The following is a 20,335-nucleotide window of genomic DNA, read 5'->3' as shown; positions in this document are numbered from 1 at the left end:
ACTGGGATCAGCCTATGTCCAGACTCTCCTCCTCCTCCTCTTCATTTAGCACCAGTGGACTGGTAATGTTATCACTATAGCTTGCGTCTATGTTTTGCCTGCTGCTGGCATCGGTAATGTTATTATTAAATACATTTGTTAAGTTAAAACATTTTGCAATATCAGCTGATCTCTTTTGGAGTATTTTGATTCCCATCTTCATAATGGCTTCTATCAGTCTTGATTTGATTGGGCCTGCCTGACCTCTAATATTACATGGATGGATGGATGGATCCACTTGAAGGGGTGTGGGGAGGTGAAGACAGTAGCACTTCATTTCGGCACCTGACTTCCAGTATAGATAGCCTATTTGGAACCGTGTAACTCCCCATCAGATGGTCTGTTCCAACATCAAGTAGGCCTTAACCAGCTGGTAGAATATTTTTCCCTCAGTGGTTTTCTCCACATTGCTGCCGGTCTTGTGGTCCACTAAGTGGATTGACACCAGATTGACAGTCCGAGCCTGCACTTAACCCTCCTGTTATCTGTGGGGTCTCACGGGCCCCAGGCACATTTCAAAGGTTTAAAAAATATGGTTAATGATGTTTTGTAGGCCTCATGCTATTTGACTTTTCCTAATTCCATAAGAACTGTTGTAAAATAACAACTTGTCGATATGTTTTCAGACACACTCTACAAAAGTCACATTCTTTATCCTTTATCCTAGAATGAGGAGCATGTCTGCCTCGGCCCTGAGACCTGCGATCCTTTGCCCAATGACCATATGTCCCACATCTATGGCATAAATCATGTCATCTTCTTCTGGACCCGTGTCTTGATTTATGACGTTGGGATCCAGAAGATACACCACATTTACACCTGCATACCTAGCTGTTAACGGCCTCAATCTGCATTGTTCCAAATGCCTCTGGCCTCTACCTCTCCGTGTGAGGGGGCTGCTCACTTTGCTTTTTCAGACTGGCTATCTCTGCCTTGTACCTAGCTTGTCCTGCTTTTAATGTTTTCATATCTGCAATAGCTTGAACTTTGTTGTTCTCAACATTCAGGGGCCTTTCTAGCTCAGTCTTTTCATGTTTCAATTTAGCCAATTCACTTTATCCCTCTCGATCTTCAGAATTCTCTCTGGCAACCATGGTGTTTGGGTAGCAGAAATGAATTTGCCCGAATGCAATGTTGTCCATTATCCCTTAGATATTTACATAGATAAAGATGAAATGGCAGGTGGATAATGTGGAGGATCCTGATTTTACAAATATATTTGCAAAGCAGACACACATAAATAATCTGCAAATCACATGAAAAGTAGGGAAAATAAGAGGCATATCATCTACCCCCTTTGTTGATAATAGACAATTTTGGTCTGAATATTTTTGCATATCAAAACCAAATGTTTTAATTTCTTTTTGCGGATTGCCCCCTAGTATACAAGAAATGATAGATATTTCAGGTGACTGATCACTACTGCGCCCTAGCCTGACGAAATACGAGAAACGTAGAAAACATTGAAGAGGTGACGGTGACTGTAACGACAGTTAGGGTATTAATGTCACAGCTCGAAATCTGATTGCAGTCTATACTCTATAGTCATGTTGTGTTTCCTATCTGTAAACATGGAGCAGTTCAGTGTGTGAAGCAGGAGCGGTCACCCCTAGACTGACTGATGTTAGCCAAAAGTCAAACTAATTCTGATTGGCCAGGGCAGCCACTGCAACACACACCCAAAATGATAGCAGGAGTAGGGGGCTTTAAAAGAGCTTGCTCAGCACACACACACCGAGATGCTTCATGAACCACCTTCATTGCTGGACGGCATTTTGGACACAACAGTAACACAAATATGGATCTTAAAGTCATAATCAGAAGACATTCGAATCTCTTACTATGCGGAGTCATAGTATATTTACTCTCCGGTAAGCACAATACTTTTTTTTAACTAACGTTAGCAGCCTAAGAAACAACGCTGTTCCTGCTAATATTAGCAAGTTCATTTACCTTCGATTTCGTTGCCATGAATGCCGTTTCGGGCTTTCTTGCGCTTTTTAATGATTAGTCTAGGTCAGAGGTGTCAGACTCATTTTCACACTGGGCCACATCAGCATTATGGTTGCCCTCAAAGGGCCGGTTGTAACTCTATAGCGTCAAAAGCAGCACTAAGGTCTAGAACAGGGGTGTCAAACTGAAATACACAGAGGGCCTAAATGAAAAACTGGAGAGTGCTTCATAGCACGCACTGCAGACTGGAGAGTGCTTCACAACACGCACTGCATAGTGTCATCTGAGAAGGTGTGTAGACAAAGCCAGCTGAGGAATCTCTCTCTCTCTCTCTCTCTCTCTCTCTCTCTCTCTCTTTCTCTCTCCTCTCTCTTTCTCTCTCTCTCTCCCTCTCTCTTTCTCTCTCTTCAGCAACATTCTATGTTGTGAGTCACAGATGAAAGGTCTGTGGAAGCATTCTATATATCTATAAGAGAAATCATATACATGCTTGATCAATTGTGTAAGAACATATTTGGAATAAATATGCTATTTCAGTGCTGGTTTAAGACCTCAGTGATCGCTGTAATTTTGTTTAGGCAGTGGAAACTTCATGATAGTTTACTGATTGTGTTCATTTGAAAAGTTTGCTCCAGTGACTTTAATGCAAGAACTTTCTAAATTAACTTTGTTATTAAAACATTATACCAAATGCAAATCAACTTATAAAGCTTTCTAAGAAAATTAGAAATTTCATGTACGCCTATAGAAAAAATTGCCAAATCCATCCAACGCTTTCATCGCTTTGATATAGATCATTTCCATAAGTTTAGAGTAACTAAGTAACATTGTATATGTCTAATGTGATATCTATGGAGCTCACCAGAGGGTAACAGTTATCTATTGGCCTACATGACTGGAGGTAATGTTACAGGTCCCTCTTAATGATGAATGATTATAATGCAAAAACATGTTATAGGTCTAATCATAGAGATTTCCTCCTGAAAATCACAAACATAAAACTTCAGAATGACTACAAATGTAACTGCAATATTTTAAAGAACTCCTGTTACAAATGCAGTATTTTTTGGGCAGCAAATATCACAAAAAAAAAACCTTGCAAGATCCTAGTGAGACTTAAAAGGATTATGCTTCTGAATCCTGAACCTTTTTGGTGTTCAAGTAAGAAATAAAACTGGCAACTTGAGGATCTAGAGTACCAGCCTTTTTGGTTTTGTTTATGGTCTAAAAGAGAAGTTTATGAGTTGCTAAAAAGGTTGTTCTAGGTGTAAAATAAAAAATATATATAATCAGTCAGGAGTGACATATGTAAGGGTTGATTTAGCCACAATGAATGCACAAAACACAGCCCATATACGTCTTTATTTATTGATTCACTGACTTACTGGTTCTAATTGGTAGTAACTTTCAGCACTGAATTTAGATGTTCCTGGTGTTTTTGTTTTGTCTCGAAGAAATACTGTGTATTGTTTAACACTTTTTGAATTGCCTAACTGTTATCCTCAGGTACACTTTTGGTCACTGCTATTGAGGTGTATGCACCAGAGGACGCGCTCTTTGAAAATGGGACCACAGGAATACTTAAATGTTCTTTCAAATCAAAAGAAGTTGTCAGCAGTGGAGCTTCGGTTACTTGGTCGTTCACACCGGAAGGAGCTTCAGACAAAACAACTTCAGTAAGATTGGGAATCATTTTTATAATCTTGCACATGCACTGCAAACCTGATATTATCTAGACATTACTCAGAGGGGCAGTATATGAGAACATAAATGTCCAAATCAGTTGGACCAGGCATTAAATGGAGTTTACCCTGCCAGCTCCCTAGTACAAAGTCTGTGTAATGTTCCATTGAGCCAGTGTGTGAAGAGAGCAGAATGCCAGGAGAATTCACCAGCGAGCGAGTCGATGTGTTGATGACCGCCCTCGAGACACGTTGTTTGAAACAAATGATACATACGTGAAGTCAGTTTTTCAGCTTATGTAGAAAAGTACACTGGTTGTAATACAGTGGTGTGGTTAACATGGAGCAGTTTTGCAAAAAAACAAGTGACATGTAGTGACATGTCAGGCCGAAAGGCCCGTGTGCAGAGATGAGTGTCACGTAGGGTCAGGCAGAAAGGCCTGTGTGCAGAGATGAGTGTCATGTAGGGTCAGGCAGAAAGGCCTGTGTGCAGAGATGAGTGTCATGTAGGGTCAGGCAGAAAGGCCTGTGTGCAGAGATGAGTGTCACGTAGGGTCAGGCAGAAAACAGGCCCACAGGTGCAGGCTGTTGGGGACAGCCAAGCATTCATGGAGGGGTCTCTGGATAAGAGATGCAAGTCAAGGAATGGTGAAACCTCCCAAAAAGTTGCAAACAGGATCTTAGAAACAGACAAGGACACACACCTGCTCTCACAGTGTCACCATTGTCTTGAAATGTTTTTCGGCAATAAGTGAGCCGAATATTCTGATTAGCTTAACTCTGATAAGTGTTTAGCTTTCGATTGGAAAAGCATATTGTTAATACGACAGGAACTGTAGTGTGAAAAGTAAGTGCACTGATGTTTGGCAGAGATGCTCCATGGACCGCCGCTAAAATTGGATGGAAGTCTGCAAGATTAAATGAACTTCAGTTCATCGCATTTGTTCGTCTTCCTCTTATTGAAGTAGCACCTAAAGATTTGAAGAATTAGTTCGCTACTGAACTGCAACGCTTTCTCACGAATTTGAATGCAATTCAACTAGATAACTAAAGTGCAATTTTGCTCAGTGTGTTCGGGTTGTGATTTCAAGATTAAGTAAGTAGAGGTTCCAACAATGCCTTATAACTGTTCCATTTTTTTGCTCTTTGCAGTTCTTCTATTATACCGGCGGCAATTCATACCCAGGATCTCTTGCTCAGTTTCAAAAACGAGTAGTTTGGGCAGGGGACCTGAACAGAAACGATGCATCAATCCAAGTTTCTCAGATGCAGTTTAGTGACAATGGCACATACCAGTGTGATGTGAAAAATCCACCAGATATAGTGGGATCAGCATCGGGAATAAAAGTTAGGGTTGGTATGAAAGGTGAGTCCAATATAATTATTGTCTTGTTTATGTTCACAGAATATTGGGAATACCTCTCAAAGGCCTGTATAAATCCTGGTAACTGTGATGCATGTATCAATGTAGAGAATAAGTGACTGAATGCTGTCTTTCAGTACAGTTGGCATAGTTGTAGATGTTGTGTCTTTCTCTGAGTAGTCTTCTAACACCATTGATCTTTGGCCAGGTATTATTACTATTATATTGATGTAATAAAAGCGTGGATTCGTTTTTTCTGCATCTTAGAGGAATAGCTTATTTTGCTAGTGTTTTGTCACCATTGCAATGTTGCTCATGCATATGCTATCTGTTGTTTCTAACTGCTGCTTTTTTCTCCAAAGAATTAGACTCATGCAGTGAGTCTCTGTTGGAGAAATTTAAAGAGGTGAGTCGGCCTGTTATGCATCAATAGATTGACACTCATTAGCCTAAAATAAATCTGTTTTAGTAGCATTGCCACTCACTAGTCTTATAGAACCAGATATCAGTACAATATATATTTGGCAACAAACTTGTTGTTAAGCCTAAATATGGATGGTTTATGTTAGTGTATTTACCACTTTTGAAATCTCTATAACACCTCTCATGAAGGCAAATTCCAGAGTAGAGGCACTTACTGTATTTAAAGATAGAACAAAAGTGGTGAATGATGAAACATTCAACAAGTTGTCACCGAGTGCCAAACTCACATCTGGTCCTGCAGCACTACAGTGCCACACGTGGACAATACTGTTTGGTTTTCTAAATGTCTTTGTTTAAATGGCATTCAGTTCACTCCGGTTTCTGGGTATATGTGTATTTAGGACATCCTTGAGGAAATTCGCAAAGAACTGCAGAAAATAAAGGATGAAATCACTGAAGGTAAGAATATGCATTTATGTATTAATGAATAATTGAATGCGTAATGGGAAATGGTAATTGGTTCGATTCCATGTAGCACACATAGTGTATTGTATATTTCATACTGTGTGCTCAGATGACCACTTGCAGCCTGTCTTCTTAACAGGTTAGGATAGGTGCACCAACAGTGTGGTGTCTTGTGTTGACAGCCTTCCCATGTACTGCCCAGTTTGCTTCACAATAGATAGATAGATAGATAGATAGATAGATAGATAGATGGATACTTTATTAATCCCGAAGGAAATTTAGGTCATCCAGTAGCTTATACACTGAACTTAACTCACAAACATACATACACAAATCACAGTAGAATCACAGTAGAAAAACAATACACATAGGGGGAACATGTTCACAAGGAGTGGGGTGTATACAGATATTATACAGATATTACAGTGTGCAAAAATTAGGGGATGCCATCAGTGAATAGCTGCGGTTTCAGCCAGTGATAGTGATTGGTATTCCTCTTATTGGCTTTGCAAACGATACTTGTAACTTCCATGAATATAACAAATACAATTGCAATCAATTGTCCCAATTCCTAGAGCATCAGAAATAACATCCATCATATTCACGTTAATGCACATTTCATCAGTACTAACCCAGGCAGTATCATCATTCAGTACACTATGCAAACAACATCAGAATCAGGTTTTAGAATCAGAATCAGGTTTTATTGGCCAAGTAAGTTTGCACAAACAAGGAATTTGACTTGGTAAAGTGACTCTCAGTGTGCTTACACAAAATATACAACACAATACAATACAATACAATACAATACAATACAATACAAACAAACAAACAGTGCAACAGTGCAATGGACTAAGGAGTTTAAGAAAGTATGTACAAGGCGGAATGGCTATATACAGTAGCTGTGAAATGTTGCACAACAGTAGTGCAAAGAAGAAGTGGAGAGTGCGAGAAGTGCAGGGATAAATATATAAATATAAATATATATGCCACAGTGGGTTAGTTGTTCAGTAGTGAGACGGCGAGGGGGAAGAAACTGTTTTTGTGTCTGGAGGTTTTTGCGAACAGTGATCTGTAGCGTCTACCAGAGGGGAGGAGTTTGAATAATTTGTGTCCGGGGTGTGAGGGGTCTGCAGTGATTTTTCCTGCCCGTTTCCTGACTCTGGAGGTGTACAGGTCTTGGATGGTGGGCAGGTTGGCACCATCCACTGAATGAATGAACTGTCACACACTGTTACCGTTAACGGAAGAAGAGAATACTAAAATCAACACTATGATCAAAACACCTGCAGGCTGTAAGCTTTATGCCTACAATATACCAAAGACAATCAAGCAAACAACTCAAATCTATTTCCATCTTGTAGGAACAGAGATGAAAACTGAAGGTTGACTGACACAACCAGGGCCGGCTCTAGCCCTTTGGTTGCCCTAGGCGAGATTGACACACAATACTTAACATCACTGAAGAGACATATATTAACTTAACTGCTTTACTTTGCATAGCAGTTTTTTCACCCACTTATAATTCTACTATTCTACATTGCAGTTCAATAATAAATGTTGCATGGACAACAAACACCAGAATAGTTTCAGAACATTTTCTTTTTTATTACTGTGCAAAACACTCTTAAACACCTGTAAGGAAATGTAAGCAAATTATGACCCTCTACACCCTAACTATACCCTCTACAAACAAAAGTGCTTTCATGCCCTGAGTGCTTGATGTGGTCCTGGATGTCCCTTCACCTTCACCTGTATTCAAGCATATTGTATAGCCAAACAAGCGGTGTTTAATATAATAAGTGAAATGATCATGAATGTGGTTGAACTTCTTTAAGAAAACAAGCTATTGTATTGAATACATGCTAACATGTTTCTATTGTACTTTAGTACTACTGGATGTCCCTTCTCCTGCAGCTGTATTTAAACACAGAGTTAATCCATGCTGTTCGTTACACAATTGCATTTGGTCATTTCTATCATCCTACCACATAGCTGCATTGTACAAATACATTTTATCTGACCATGTAACTTGTAGTAGATAAATTACAATTACTGCCACCACTGCTACAAGGCTAAATAATATTAGGCTACTGATTACAATTAGTAGTATTAATGTGATGTGATTATGAAAGTAATAATTGCTAATAATAATAACAATACCAAAAACAGCAACAATAGAACTAGTTGTGTAGGCTACTTACAAAGTTCAGAGGGAGGCGAATCAGGCGTCCTTTCTCCAGCAGGTGCCGGCCTCTGCAAAAAGTGCCTGAGTGCATCTGGCCAATTTAAAACAAAAATAAAAACAAAACAAAACAAAAAACACATATACATTTTAGTATATTCCTGGGGAGGAACTGTACAGAAGGGTGAACACCACCACTATCCCCAAAATGGTTACTGTGTGTGTATGCACCTGCTAGTTGTGAATTCACTAAACAGAACTTATACCATTTATAATGAATGTAGACAGCAACTGTACTTTTCATAACTAGCATACGTTATCCAGATACTGGTCTTTTGACATTTACATCCATGTAGGTTATCAGTGAAGTTACGTTTGCTAGTAATAGCCTACGTAGCAAATTAGCAAAGTAACAGTCGCTAGCTAGCTATAGCTAGCCTAAGTGACAGCAATGAAACGTCCAATATTAGGTGATGCAAAATACTACATTTATTTCGTTTGACACCTTAATGGCTGAGATGAGAAGACTTACCTCTATAGTTGGCTTTCTTTTCCTCTTCTTCCTTTCTTCGTTTTCATCCCTGTGCTCCAGATGGTTTAGACCGCTTCTTTTTTGCGAATGTCACGTAGCTGACACGCTCACCCCACCTTGGCAGTGTGCAGGAGCCCTCACGTAACTAACGTAACGTAACTTAACGCAACCGCCCCCCCCCCCCCCCTTTGGAAATTATCGACAATAACCATCAATTCAATCTAAAAATTAGGTTGACAAGTAAACGTGTAGCTGAAGGGGCGCCCTAGGATGATCATGATTAATAAACATGTTTTAATTTGGTTGTTATTCTAACTATGACTAATGGGAAGTAGGTCCAAGGGCGACACTAGAGAGCGCCCCCAACCCATTTGTCGCCCTAGGCAGTCGCCTAGTTCGCCTATAGCAATCGCCGGCCCTGGACACAACTGAATGTGGAATATTCAGTGCTTCCACATTCATTTAAAAATGGGTTAGAGAGTACATTTTAAAGTAACACTAAGGAGTTTCTGGAGCCACCAGGTAGAGGGCTACTTTCTGCTGGACTATTCAGTAACTTATTTGCTGACTGGCTTTGTCTTGTGTTGCACTTGCTTGATGTTTGACTTGATGTTTGACTGTGACAATGTTATTGTGATAGCCAACATAGCTATCACAATAACATTACAAAGAAGCCGACGCGAGATCATTTATTACTAGCATTAATGTCCAAGCGTGTTATAACAAGAACAACATCGCTAACAAGATGTCCTGCTAGCGGCTAAACTTAGCGAAACCTGTTGAAATTTGCTTACTTTGTTTATGACAAACTAGCGAGTCAACAACTTTCCGAACACAGTCAAACATCAAGCAAGTGCAACACAAGACAAAGCAAGACGGCAAATAAGTTACTGAATAGTCCAGCAGAAAGTAGCCCCATACCTGGCGGCTCCAGAAACTCCATAGTGTTACTTTAACAGATATGATAAAACATCCAAACTACATAGGCACAATGGGCAATGATTTTCTACGGTGTGAATTTAAGAAATATGCAGCAAAAAGTCACTGTTGTCTATGAATTATTTTAATATTTTGTCAGTACATTTCCTTAATAAATTTAGCTAACAACAGTATATATCAGTATAGCTTTAATGTATGCATAAGAGGTGCAACTAATATGACCAATATTTTATATCTGTAGTATCTATAGTCACAATGTCTTCTTTGTTTTGAATCAGCTGTCATTCAAGAGCTGCAGAAGAATGTTGCTACGCAAGCTGCAGAGTGAGATCAACTGGCTGTTCGGGAAAATAGTATACCTGTTTAAACATCAAGACTCCCAGCACTAGCACACAGAGATTAAACCTCCTGAAAAGGTTTATGGAACCCTTAGCCTTGCATATGTCATGAGCTGGCCTGTCCTGGCATAGGCATAGATAGACTTCATGAATCAAAACCATGATTGAGTAGAACATAACAAATAGAAAATAATCATCCTGTCTCTAATAAACTTGGTGGTCTTGTAAATTCATGTTCATTTGTATGTGATTTATAGCTCAGGGATTAGAAATGCATGCACAACAAGTTTATCATTTCCAGCATTTCTGTGACCTCTTATTTAGTGTCATCCTGTCTTTAGGACCGCATTTGTCAAATCACAGAGGTCACACCTGTGACAAGATATTTTGGTTACAGAAGTGCAAAATGATTTGTACAGTCCTTTACAGTAAATGTATTGTGCATGAATACCAGTTTTTTTTTTTTTTTAAGTACACTGGGCGGATAGTTAGAGCAATGTGAGGAAATATTTTACTGAATGTGATGATTTGATCTATTATAATCAGGGACTGAACCTGTACAACTGCTTCACCCAATTAAGTTTTCTTTCAGAAATGTTACTTTGTAATAATGATATTTCCGGATGTTTCCTTGCTGTTCAGACTTCAGTGCAATATGACTGATTTTCCCACAGGTTTCAACAAAGTTGAGTTCACACTGTTACCCTTTGTTTTTCTTAGACTTCAGTCTTAGACATTGCAGCTTTGAAGTCAAATACTTTGGGAATATATCTTATTTTTATTGTGAAATACATGTGTTCCTTTGTATTTTGTTTTGTTCAACATAGCCATACTTTTAAATGCTTTTCCTTTACCTTGATTCAAAGCAATAAAAAACTCTTGGCTCTTTTGAATTGCATGTGGTGCTCTATCCATTCTTTTGTGTTATATTTTGTCTACGGGAAACTGATGTGATATTCACCAGCACTGACATTTTGGACACTGCTTTAGAGTAATCATTTGCTTATTCGTGATATATGGGAGTCCAATAAAAATGTATATCTTTAAGAACAATGTTGTTTCCCCGTGCCCTGGATAGCCTGTGGCATGCTATAGTTTAATGAGATTGATGTTTACATAATTAGGCAGTGCATCGTTCAGACCCTGAGATATGCATGCAAAAGTTTTATTATTTCAAAAAAAAGTTGGGACAGTAAAGCATTTACCACTTTATAATGTTGCCATTCCTTTTCACAACACTAAAGATGTATAGGGACTGAAGACACCAAGTGATGAAGCGTTTCAGTTGTAACTTTGTCCCATTCTTCCTGCAAACAAGTCACATTTACATTTACATTTAGTCATTTAGCAGACGCTTTTATCCAAAGCGACTTACATATGTGCGACTTACAATGTATACACATTTTACATTTTTCACTGATGGCACACTGCACATCAGGAGCAATTAGGGGTTCAGTGCCTTGCTCAAGGACACTTCGACAGGGAATCGAACTAGCAACCTTCTGATTACTAAATTACTTCTTTACCTCCTGTACCACTGTCGCCCCAGTCTTAAGGTGTGTAGCGGTACGGTGTCTTCGTTGGCACATTTTGCATTTCAAAATGCACCAAACATTCTCCATTGGGGACAAGTCAGGACTGCAGGCAGGCCAGTCCAGCACACACACCCCCTCCTTCCTCAGCCATGCCTTTGTAATGTGTGCAGAATGTGCTTTTGCATTGGCTGGTTGAAATATGCATGGGCGTCCCTGGAAAGGATGTCGTCTTGAGGGCAGCATATGTTGCTCCAAAATCTCTATGTACTTTTCGGCATTAATGGTGCCATCACAGAAGTGTAAGTTACCTTTGCCAGCGGCACTGACACAACACCATACCATGACAAACCCTGGCTTTTGGACTGCTGGTAACAGTCTGGATGGTCCTTTTCTTCTTTGGTCCGGAGCACACGGCGTCCATTTTTTTCCAAAAAAAGACCTGAAATACTGATTTGGAACACAAGACATAATAAGACAGCTAACAAGTTATCACTGACTAGTCAAACAGAAAGAGGGCCAGCTCGGCATCTGACTTGCTTGGTTACCTGTTTGGTCAGTTGCTTGGTCACTCGTTCGGTCTCTTGCTCGGTTACGCTCTCTCTCTCTCCTTCTCCGCCAACTGCACTCACTTCCTCTCACAGCTGGCACATGAGTCAAGTGGTTGTTACATGAGGTGGTGCCATGAAGCAATGCATAGTTGTTGCCATTGGTCTCGCGCCCTGTACTCCAAAGTTACATAGTGCAATACCAGGCGTGCTATGGCAGTGGCACAGACGCCATTCTCCGTATTAGAAGTCAGTGTACCATCAAAATCTTTATTTTAAGGTCAAATTGTTGCATAATGTTATTTTAAAGAAAAAAATGGGTTTGATTTTGGACATGCAAAATCATTCATGACTGGCTACGTATGATGAATTCCCTCTGGCCGCTAACACTGTCACTACATGCAGTATCACCTGCGAGGTTGTCATGTCGCTCGTCCTCAGCAACACCCTCCACTTCTTGCCCCTGTCCTGCACTGGGATCAGCCCATGTCCAGACTCTCCTCCTCCACTTCTTGCCCCTGTCCTGCACTGGGATCAGCCCATGTCCAGACTCTCCTCCTCCTCTTCTTGCCCCTGTCCTGCACTGGGATCAGCCTATATCCAGACTCTCCTCCTCCTCCTCTTCATTTAGCACCAGTGGACTGGTAATGTTATCACTATAGCTTGCGTCTATGTTTTGCCTGCTGCTGGCATCGGTAATGTTATTATTAAATACATTTGTTAAGTTAAAACATTTTGCAGCATCAGCTGATCTCTTTTTGAGTATTTTGATTCCCCTCTTCATAATGGCTTCTATGTGTCTTGATTTGATTGGTCCTGCCTGACCTCTGACCTCTAATATTACATGGATGGATGGATGGATCCACTTGAAGGGGTGTGGGGAGGTGAAGACAGTAGCACTTCATTTCGGCACCTGACTTACAGTATAGATAGCCTATTTGGAACCGTGTAACCCCCCATCAGATGGTCTGTTCCAACATCAAGTAGGCCTTAACCAAACAGACAAAATGTTTTAATTTCTTTTTGCGGATTGCCCCTAGTATACAAGAAATGATAGATATTTCAGGTGACTGATCACTACTGCGCCCAAGCCTGACGAAATACGAGAAACGTAGAAAACATTGAAGAGGTGACGGTGACTGTAACGACAGTTAGGGTATTAATGTCACAGCTCGAAATCTGATTGCAGTCTATACTCTATAGTCATGTTGTGTTTTCTATCTGTAAACATGGAGCAATTCAGTGTGTGAAGCAGGAGCGGTCACACCTAGACTGACTGATGTTAGCCAAAAGTAAAACTAATTCTGATTGGCCAGGGCAGCCACTGCAACACACACCCAAAATGATAGCAGGAGTAGGGGGCTTTAAAAGAGCTTGTACCTTACCTTGTGAGCGGGCGCTGAGTAAATGTGGGTGCAATTGTGCTAAATAGCAATACTGTCTTCACGAGGGCCAGACAACATTGGTACTATACTGACAATAGCGCCAATATGTTGGTAATCTCACCCAATTGGACAGGCATCAACCATTTAACACAACCGCAGATCAATTAAGTTGAACACATAGGGGGTTGCCACACAAAATGTTGTGTTATCCACAGTAGTCAAAATAAGGATCAACCACAAATCAGTCAAATATATCAGTCTTGTTAAAAATAAAAATGTAACTATCAATTTGAAACTCTCATTAATAATTAAATGAATAACTACAACCAAAGTTAGTTTATCAATAGTAAGGTTGAAGATCTTTGGAGTTTTGAATAGAAGAGGTTGGCAGCATTCATTCTTGTGTAACATCAAATAGACCAGCGTATATATATAATCAAACCATTTATAAACACAATCAGAAATAAAACACAATATGTAATCTAAATAAATGTATCTAGATAATGAATTAAAGGAGGTGTGTGTGTGTGTGTGTGTGAGAGTGTGTGTGTGTGTGTGTGAGCTGGTGTGATCGAGTATGCGCTGTCGGGTGCACGCCAGAAAGAATCTCTGTGTGTGTTTTATTCGATCACCGTAGTTCTGCGTGCATGTCTGTGCTCGTTCGTGAACATAAATGTGAACAAAGGACGGCCTATGTGAAGAGCAAAGTTCAAGTGTTCCCTTCGCGTGTGTGGCTATGTGAAGGCCGATGAATCCGTGTGATTACAGTGCCAAGTTATGAAAGGGAAATGGTTAATTATGCATGCAAGAACCTATGTCTCTAGGAAGCAATCCAACATTAACTTGGATGGTGTGGCAAGGCCAACTACAAAATTGTCAGGATTCTTGGACTGCAATACCCCTCAGTGTTCCCGTTTGCCAGTCACATGTTTGAGTCTTGTCTTTATTGTGTCATTATGTTCACCTGAGCCTTGTTTGCCTGCTTATATGAGCCTCCTTATTTTCTGTGTCTGCTCAGTCTTGATTTGACACCCTGTGATGACTTTGCGTGAGTTTAACTTTTTTTTTTCTCTAAGATCTTTGTTACCTGTTTTTGGATAACTTTTGTTGGAACTGTTTAACTGCCTGGACTGAGTTTCCTTGCCTGGAGGTTTTCTGAGGTTTTTGTTTGCCCTGTTTTTGGATATTTTACTCAAGTAAAGACTCTTTGACTTGAACAAATCTCTACTGAACTTCACCTTGTCTCTCCATCTGAGTGTCTAACACCTCCAGATGAGGACCATTTTCTGCATTATCTTCAGTCTGTTTTACGGTAAGCTCTATGCTTGATATGTTAACTAAATGTAATCTTACAGGCTATTAGTAAGCTTAGTGCATAGCCTTATGTTCATGAATGTTGAGAATCCTGATTTTATGTTTGTGGACTCACATATATGCCCTTGGTCCTGTCGAACTGGCTGACCTGATACATCCCAGAATAATTTCAATCACTTGTGGATGTTTTTATTCAATCCTCAACAAACTGCTTTCTGAATTATAATGAAACGGTTTATGATTAAATAGTTGTGTCGGAGAGGAGAGTTATTCTGTAGTGTGCAAAATGGAAAAAGGATTGGGGGGGGGGGGGGGGACTTTGTCCCCAGGCCGAGCAAAACACATGATGGGTCTGCTGGTAAATTTGCCTTTACAACATACTGTAGGTCACATAAAAGTGTCACATGGGTTGAAGCAGTGCGGTGTATAGGGTTTACGCTGATATATTAGCAGAAAAAGAATATAGTATTCATTATCATGTTTTAATTAGTCTATAATCACCTGTAACTACAAAGTGGTGTGTTTCCGTCAGCTTAGAATGAGTCCTTCATAGCTACACAGGGAGCAAGTCCGCCATGTTGCGCCATCATGTTTCAACTGTAGCCCAGAAGGGGCAAACCAACACACCGGCACTAGAGAGGGCCTTTCACCTTTTACTTTGTGCTGTCCATCTCCAATAAAGAGCAACTGGTTTACCACAAATGCCAACAATTAGGCTGCATCTCATGAGTCAAGTCAAAATGAACACAGGTCAATCAAAAACTGTCTAATCATTACACTCTCTAACTAGTCTTTTTGCAAGTTGTGTTTTGGTCAAACTTTGAAAATGTCATTGGATAATGATATGCCTGTGGAAATTTTAGCTTGTATTTTTTTTTTTTTTTTTTTACAACAGCATGAAACAGTAATTTCTCATGAAACATTGGCATCATAATAAGTGAATACATATCTGTTTCTTTTCAGGGGTATCCTCAAAAACCATCAATGTTGCCTCGAATGGGATACTATCTTTACAGCCCCTGGTTGAAGGAGAGATAGAAGACATTCTGTGGAGGCACAATGGCAACAAGATGGTGGGAGTGGGACAAAAAGGCTGGAAACGTCAGAGAATATTTAAAATTCAAGGGGCGGATTAAGTTGGATGTAAAAAACTGGGGATGCAACTATTATAAATCTGGCCAAAAGATGACAGTGGATTGTATGACGCAGACATTATAATTCAAGGAAGGTTAATCAGCATAAAGCACAGCGTTAAAGTAACTGGTAAGCAAAACCAGCTTTATTCCACCTAATGGCCGCATTCTGAAAGTGGAACAGTCATTCTGTAGTCTCTTTACAGTCCTTTCCATGTTGTCAGACACTAACATTATGAGCCTTTCATGGACGAAAACAAGCGGTTTACTTTGATACAGATTCTTGCCCCATGGGATTACGTCGTAAAGCAATTTTGCGGTTGCCGTTATAGCGTTCTAGTTCAACACTGGACCAATTTTTATGGTTAATTGTCCTAGTGAAAGTTAAGACTCAAAAAGATCTTAAAATAGTGCCCTGGTTGAAAAATCCCCAAAGTTTCCATTTAAGGAATTGTACAGACGACAAAAATACCAGTACTCTATGTTTGTGTATGAGATGTAATTTGATGTTAAATTAGATAATTTTCAGGCTCAGTTTGATAAGCGTTTGACTTACAAACAATTCAAGCAGTAATACAAATAATTCCTATAACCAGGAAGATCAAATAAATACATTCAAGATGTGTGAATTATGCAAATGTATGTCCTGTTCCATCTATCACAGTGAGATGTTAGATCACACAAACTCCTTATTAAATGCCCTCTCGTCCCTGTCTTGTGATATCTCATAATACTTTTGTATCATTTCATCTGTTTGTTGTAGACCCTGTCACTGAAGCTAAGGTCACCTGCCTAAGCAATGCAAACACTTCACTGTGAGGCAGAGGGTGACTCTCTGGACTACAGCTGGTCTGGGCCTGGACTGAAGACTGCAGAGATGAGGGTCAGACTGGACCACAGATCAGTATGGAGAACCAGGACTCAGTCTACACCTGTGTGGTGAACAACCCAGTTAGTGACAGCAGTGTGACCTACCATGTCAGGGACTGCTTTACCTCAGGTGATTATTTCCATTTCATGATATAACTATCTACAATCCTCTTATGGAAGTGTGATGGTATTGCTGTTAGTTCCACATTGTACAGGCTATTACATGTTAGATGGCCACATGGAACTTTAAACTAAAACACCTCACCATTCACAGCAGATATATCAATAACAGTCATTCTGTTGTAGACGCAGGAGATCACCAGCTCATCCTAGGTGTAGTGTGTGCTGTTGCTGTTATTGGAGTTATTGGTGCTGCTGCTGGGTTGGGCTATTACTGCTACAAGATCAACTCAAGAGGTAACTCCCTACAAACACAAACTATTATATATGATTAAATATGTAGACTGAAGATTAATCTAAATGTATCAAAGTAATGTATTTATTTCTGAATAACAGGGCAGAAACACACTGGAAATGAGATCAAACATGAGACGGATGGAAAGATTATACCCAACCAAAAGAAGGAAGAGAGTGTAGTATTGCTCACTGGAAAACATCAAGCTTCATCTTGTGCAGTTACACAAAATACCTGTAATCAATCCTTAAACTCAATTGAACCTACAGGTAAAAGGCTAGAGGAGAGTGTGAATGTAGGAGACAATTCAAGTGGAAAATCAATTATAACAGGCAGTCAAGCTACTCACACAGCAGCAACAAATACCTGTGACGGGTCTTCAGACGCTGAGGATAGAGTTACAGGTGATGTTCAAGATGACAAAATGGATACCACTGTAAGGCTCAGCAATGATGACGTCACCAATATACCGACACAAGAAGGGCAGAAAGAGAGAATAGGGGACGGGGGGAGTTTAGATGGACAATCAACAAATTCAGTTCAGGATGAACCTGCTGTTCATGATGGAATGAAACAGCATGAAGAAGTGAACAGCATTCCCACAGCTGTAAATAGGTTTTTAAGAGGAGTCCTGCTAAAAGTATTTGATCCAAGTATTACAATGAACCTACCAGCTTGTAATTTGATCAAGAATGACCCGGGCCCCTTTAAGCAATTAGACTCTGCACCAAGGTCTGATGAGAGTGCTGAGCCTTCCCCAACAGTTGTAACATGCCCACATGCCGATTCCTCCTCTGGATCTCCCAGACAGTCCAGATACACTGATGCTGTTAGAGATGCAAATAAGTGTTCAGGTAACATGAATATGGAGGGGACCTGTGAATATGAGAGAGGAACAAACACAGTAACAGAGGAACAGAACCAAACCGCCGACCCGTCACTCTCTGGATCAGCAGGAAGCATCAGGAATGATGACATCATCAACACATTACCACATGGAGGGCAGGAAGAGGGAATCCAGGTTGACGATAGTTCAGCACACTTCAAAAGTGAATGAAGATCCAACATTTCCTGAAGAACCAAACGCATATGCTAATTCTTCCAACACTACTGTAGACAAACCTACAAGTGAGGATTAAGCTGAAATATCAATGACTGAAGGTAAAAGTAATTCAGCATCTGTGAAGTGCTCAAATACTGACACTGATCCCACTGAAGAAGCCAGCTTCCCCCCAGCTCAGCCAAATGATGAACAGAGTCCTGGTGAAAACACTAAAGAATCAGTATCTGACTAAAAGCCTGATGGTGAAGCTGAACGCTCTCCAAAGATACTTGAACCCAGAAGCAGAGGAAAACCCAAACTACAAAAATGAGAGCGAAAGACTGATGATCCAGTGATTACACAATCTGCGGCACACAAGTTCATTCACAAAGTGATACACTTGACACAAGTCACCTCTCTATAGACACCCCAATAGGACCCAAGACCAAGTCAAAATGCTTGTAAAAACTGAAAGAACCTTCAGGCAACCCTTAAGCTTAAGGTATCAAATCAAATAAATCTAAAATTATTTTATTTTATAACCTGATTGTATTTCGTTGTCTTTTTCTGCAATCCTATTTGCACATACTGTATGTATCTGGATGATGCATGGGGCAATATCTTAATTCTTGGCTTTTAGATATGTGTTACTGCGCAGGGCCCCCCTGTAAGAAAAAAAAAGGCAAACTAAACAAAAACTGCGGACAGAAAAGGTGATCATTGTACTGAAACCTCATGGTCAGGATATCATTCACTTAACTAGCCACACACTTCTTCATGTTCACTACAGAAGAACTGGCCTGTTTATGATTCTTTATGGCTCACAGAGACAATCTGCTGTGAAACAGCTCTTTCATTTTATGACATGTAGCATGTGTGATATGTGTCCTTAAAAACCTGCATATGTTTAGTAGCCTTGCTAGATGATCACTAAAGAAGTCCATCTTACCAAGCATCTTCATCAGTCACAAATAAATTCTACTGCTGCAGTTGGAGTGTCAGTGTCAATGATGTGACAACAAGCAGCTATATTTTCTCTCATAAATGTTGTACGGCAGTTCATGATATTGGCTACACTACCTTTTTATTTTTTTTTTTTTAGGGTCTTTTGATATATTTACTCAATATTTATATCGGTTTCAATGCAGTTTCTCTGATTTTGTTTTTATATTTAAAGCATTTCTATATTCATTCATCATCTCATTTGTAAAGCACTGAATTACCATTTTGTATGAACACAAATAAACTAGTGTTGCCTTGTCGGTAGGGAAAACGTATGGCTAAGGAATGTGTATAAAACCGGATGTCGTCACTTAATCCGGTCTCTGGTTGGATAAAACTTTTCAACAGAAATGGACAAGGACCTTTACTTTTTAGTTGAGGTTGTGTTGATCGCCTGACATGCAAACGATCGGTTTTCTTTAAATTATTATTATTTTTGTGAAGTTATACGGCTTATGTGAATAAAGCTATCTACACAACTTTTTATATGTCTACATTGACTCGTTTAGTTGTTCATGTGGTACACGTAGGTCTTAACTGAAGCTAACGCTTAGACCAACAATCCATTGGAACACATAGTAGCTAGCTAGCCTCGCTGCTAATAAGTCTAAGGTTAGCATGCTGATATGAATAGACCCATTTATAGTCAGGTGGCTTAATGCTCAATTGACTTGTTAACCGAACTTTTACGAAGTCATACAACTAAACACACAAGTGACTTGTTAACCTATGTCTACATTGACTCGGTTAGTTGTCCATGTGGTACACGAATGTTGCAGAGTATTGTCCTATTGTAGGACTTAACTGAAGCTAACGCTTAGACCAACAATCCATTGGAACACATAGTAGCTAGCTAGCCTCGCTGCTAATAAGTCTAACGTTAGCATGCTGATATGAATAGACCCATTATAGTCAGGTGGCTTAATGCTCAATTGACTTGTTAACCGAACTTTTACGAAGTCATACAACTAAACACACAAGTGACTTGTTAACCGAACTTTTACGAAGCTATATGACCAAACACAAAGCTAGCACTGTTAATTCCGCTATAGCTAGCCAGGTCAATTAGCTCGCCTAAGATACTGCAATTTAAGCTAACCAATTACCTCATTTCCCCCAAAACCCATCGATTACATGTGTTTGTGATGTGTAACATATATCCTTAATCAGTCATT

At 39.8% G+C, this 20,335-nt stretch overlaps 2 protein-coding genes across 2 annotated transcripts in view; both read left to right on the top strand.

The window, feature by feature from the left end:
• LOC116221577 overlaps positions 1-20,335 on the top strand; it is an 84,570-nt gene that overhangs the window by 50,600 nt on the left and 13,635 nt on the right. The window lies entirely within an intron of this gene.
• LOC116221549 (myelin protein zero-like protein 1) lies at positions 1,740-10,613 on the top strand. The gene is made up of 6 exons (XM_031572685.2): positions 1,740-1,910; positions 3,499-3,668; positions 4,827-5,040; positions 5,400-5,443; positions 5,862-5,919; positions 9,860-10,613. Exons 1-6 carry the CDS (start codon positions 1,838-1,840, stop codon positions 9,907-9,909), a joined length of 609 nt encoding a protein of 202 aa, XP_031428545.2. The 5' UTR covers positions 1,740-1,837; the 3' UTR covers positions 9,910-10,613.

Source organism: Clupea harengus, chromosome 8 (genome assembly GCF_900700415.2).
Source record: "Clupea harengus chromosome 8, Ch_v2.0.2, whole genome shotgun sequence".
NCBI classification, from domain to species: domain Eukaryota; kingdom Metazoa; phylum Chordata; class Actinopteri; order Clupeiformes; family Clupeidae; genus Clupea; species Clupea harengus.
Note: the sequence above shows the minus strand (reverse complement) of the source record. Positions and strands in the feature narration are given on the sequence as shown.

What these genes read in the sequence shown, in the direction of transcription:
- LOC116221549 (XM_031572685.2), top strand. Translation starts at nt 1,838, where the DNA reads ATGGATCTTAAAGTCATAATCAGAAGACATTCGAATCTCTTACTATGC. An exon ending in CATAGTATATTTACTCTCCG is followed by an intron (nt 1,911 to 3,498) that starts GTAAGCACAATA and finishes TGTTATCCTCAG; the next exon opens with GTACACTTTTGGTCACTGCT. An exon ending in TGTTGGAGAAATTTAAAGAG is followed by an intron (nt 5,444 to 5,861) that starts GTGAGTCGGCCT and finishes ATGTGTATTTAG; the next exon opens with GACATCCTTGAGGAAATTCG.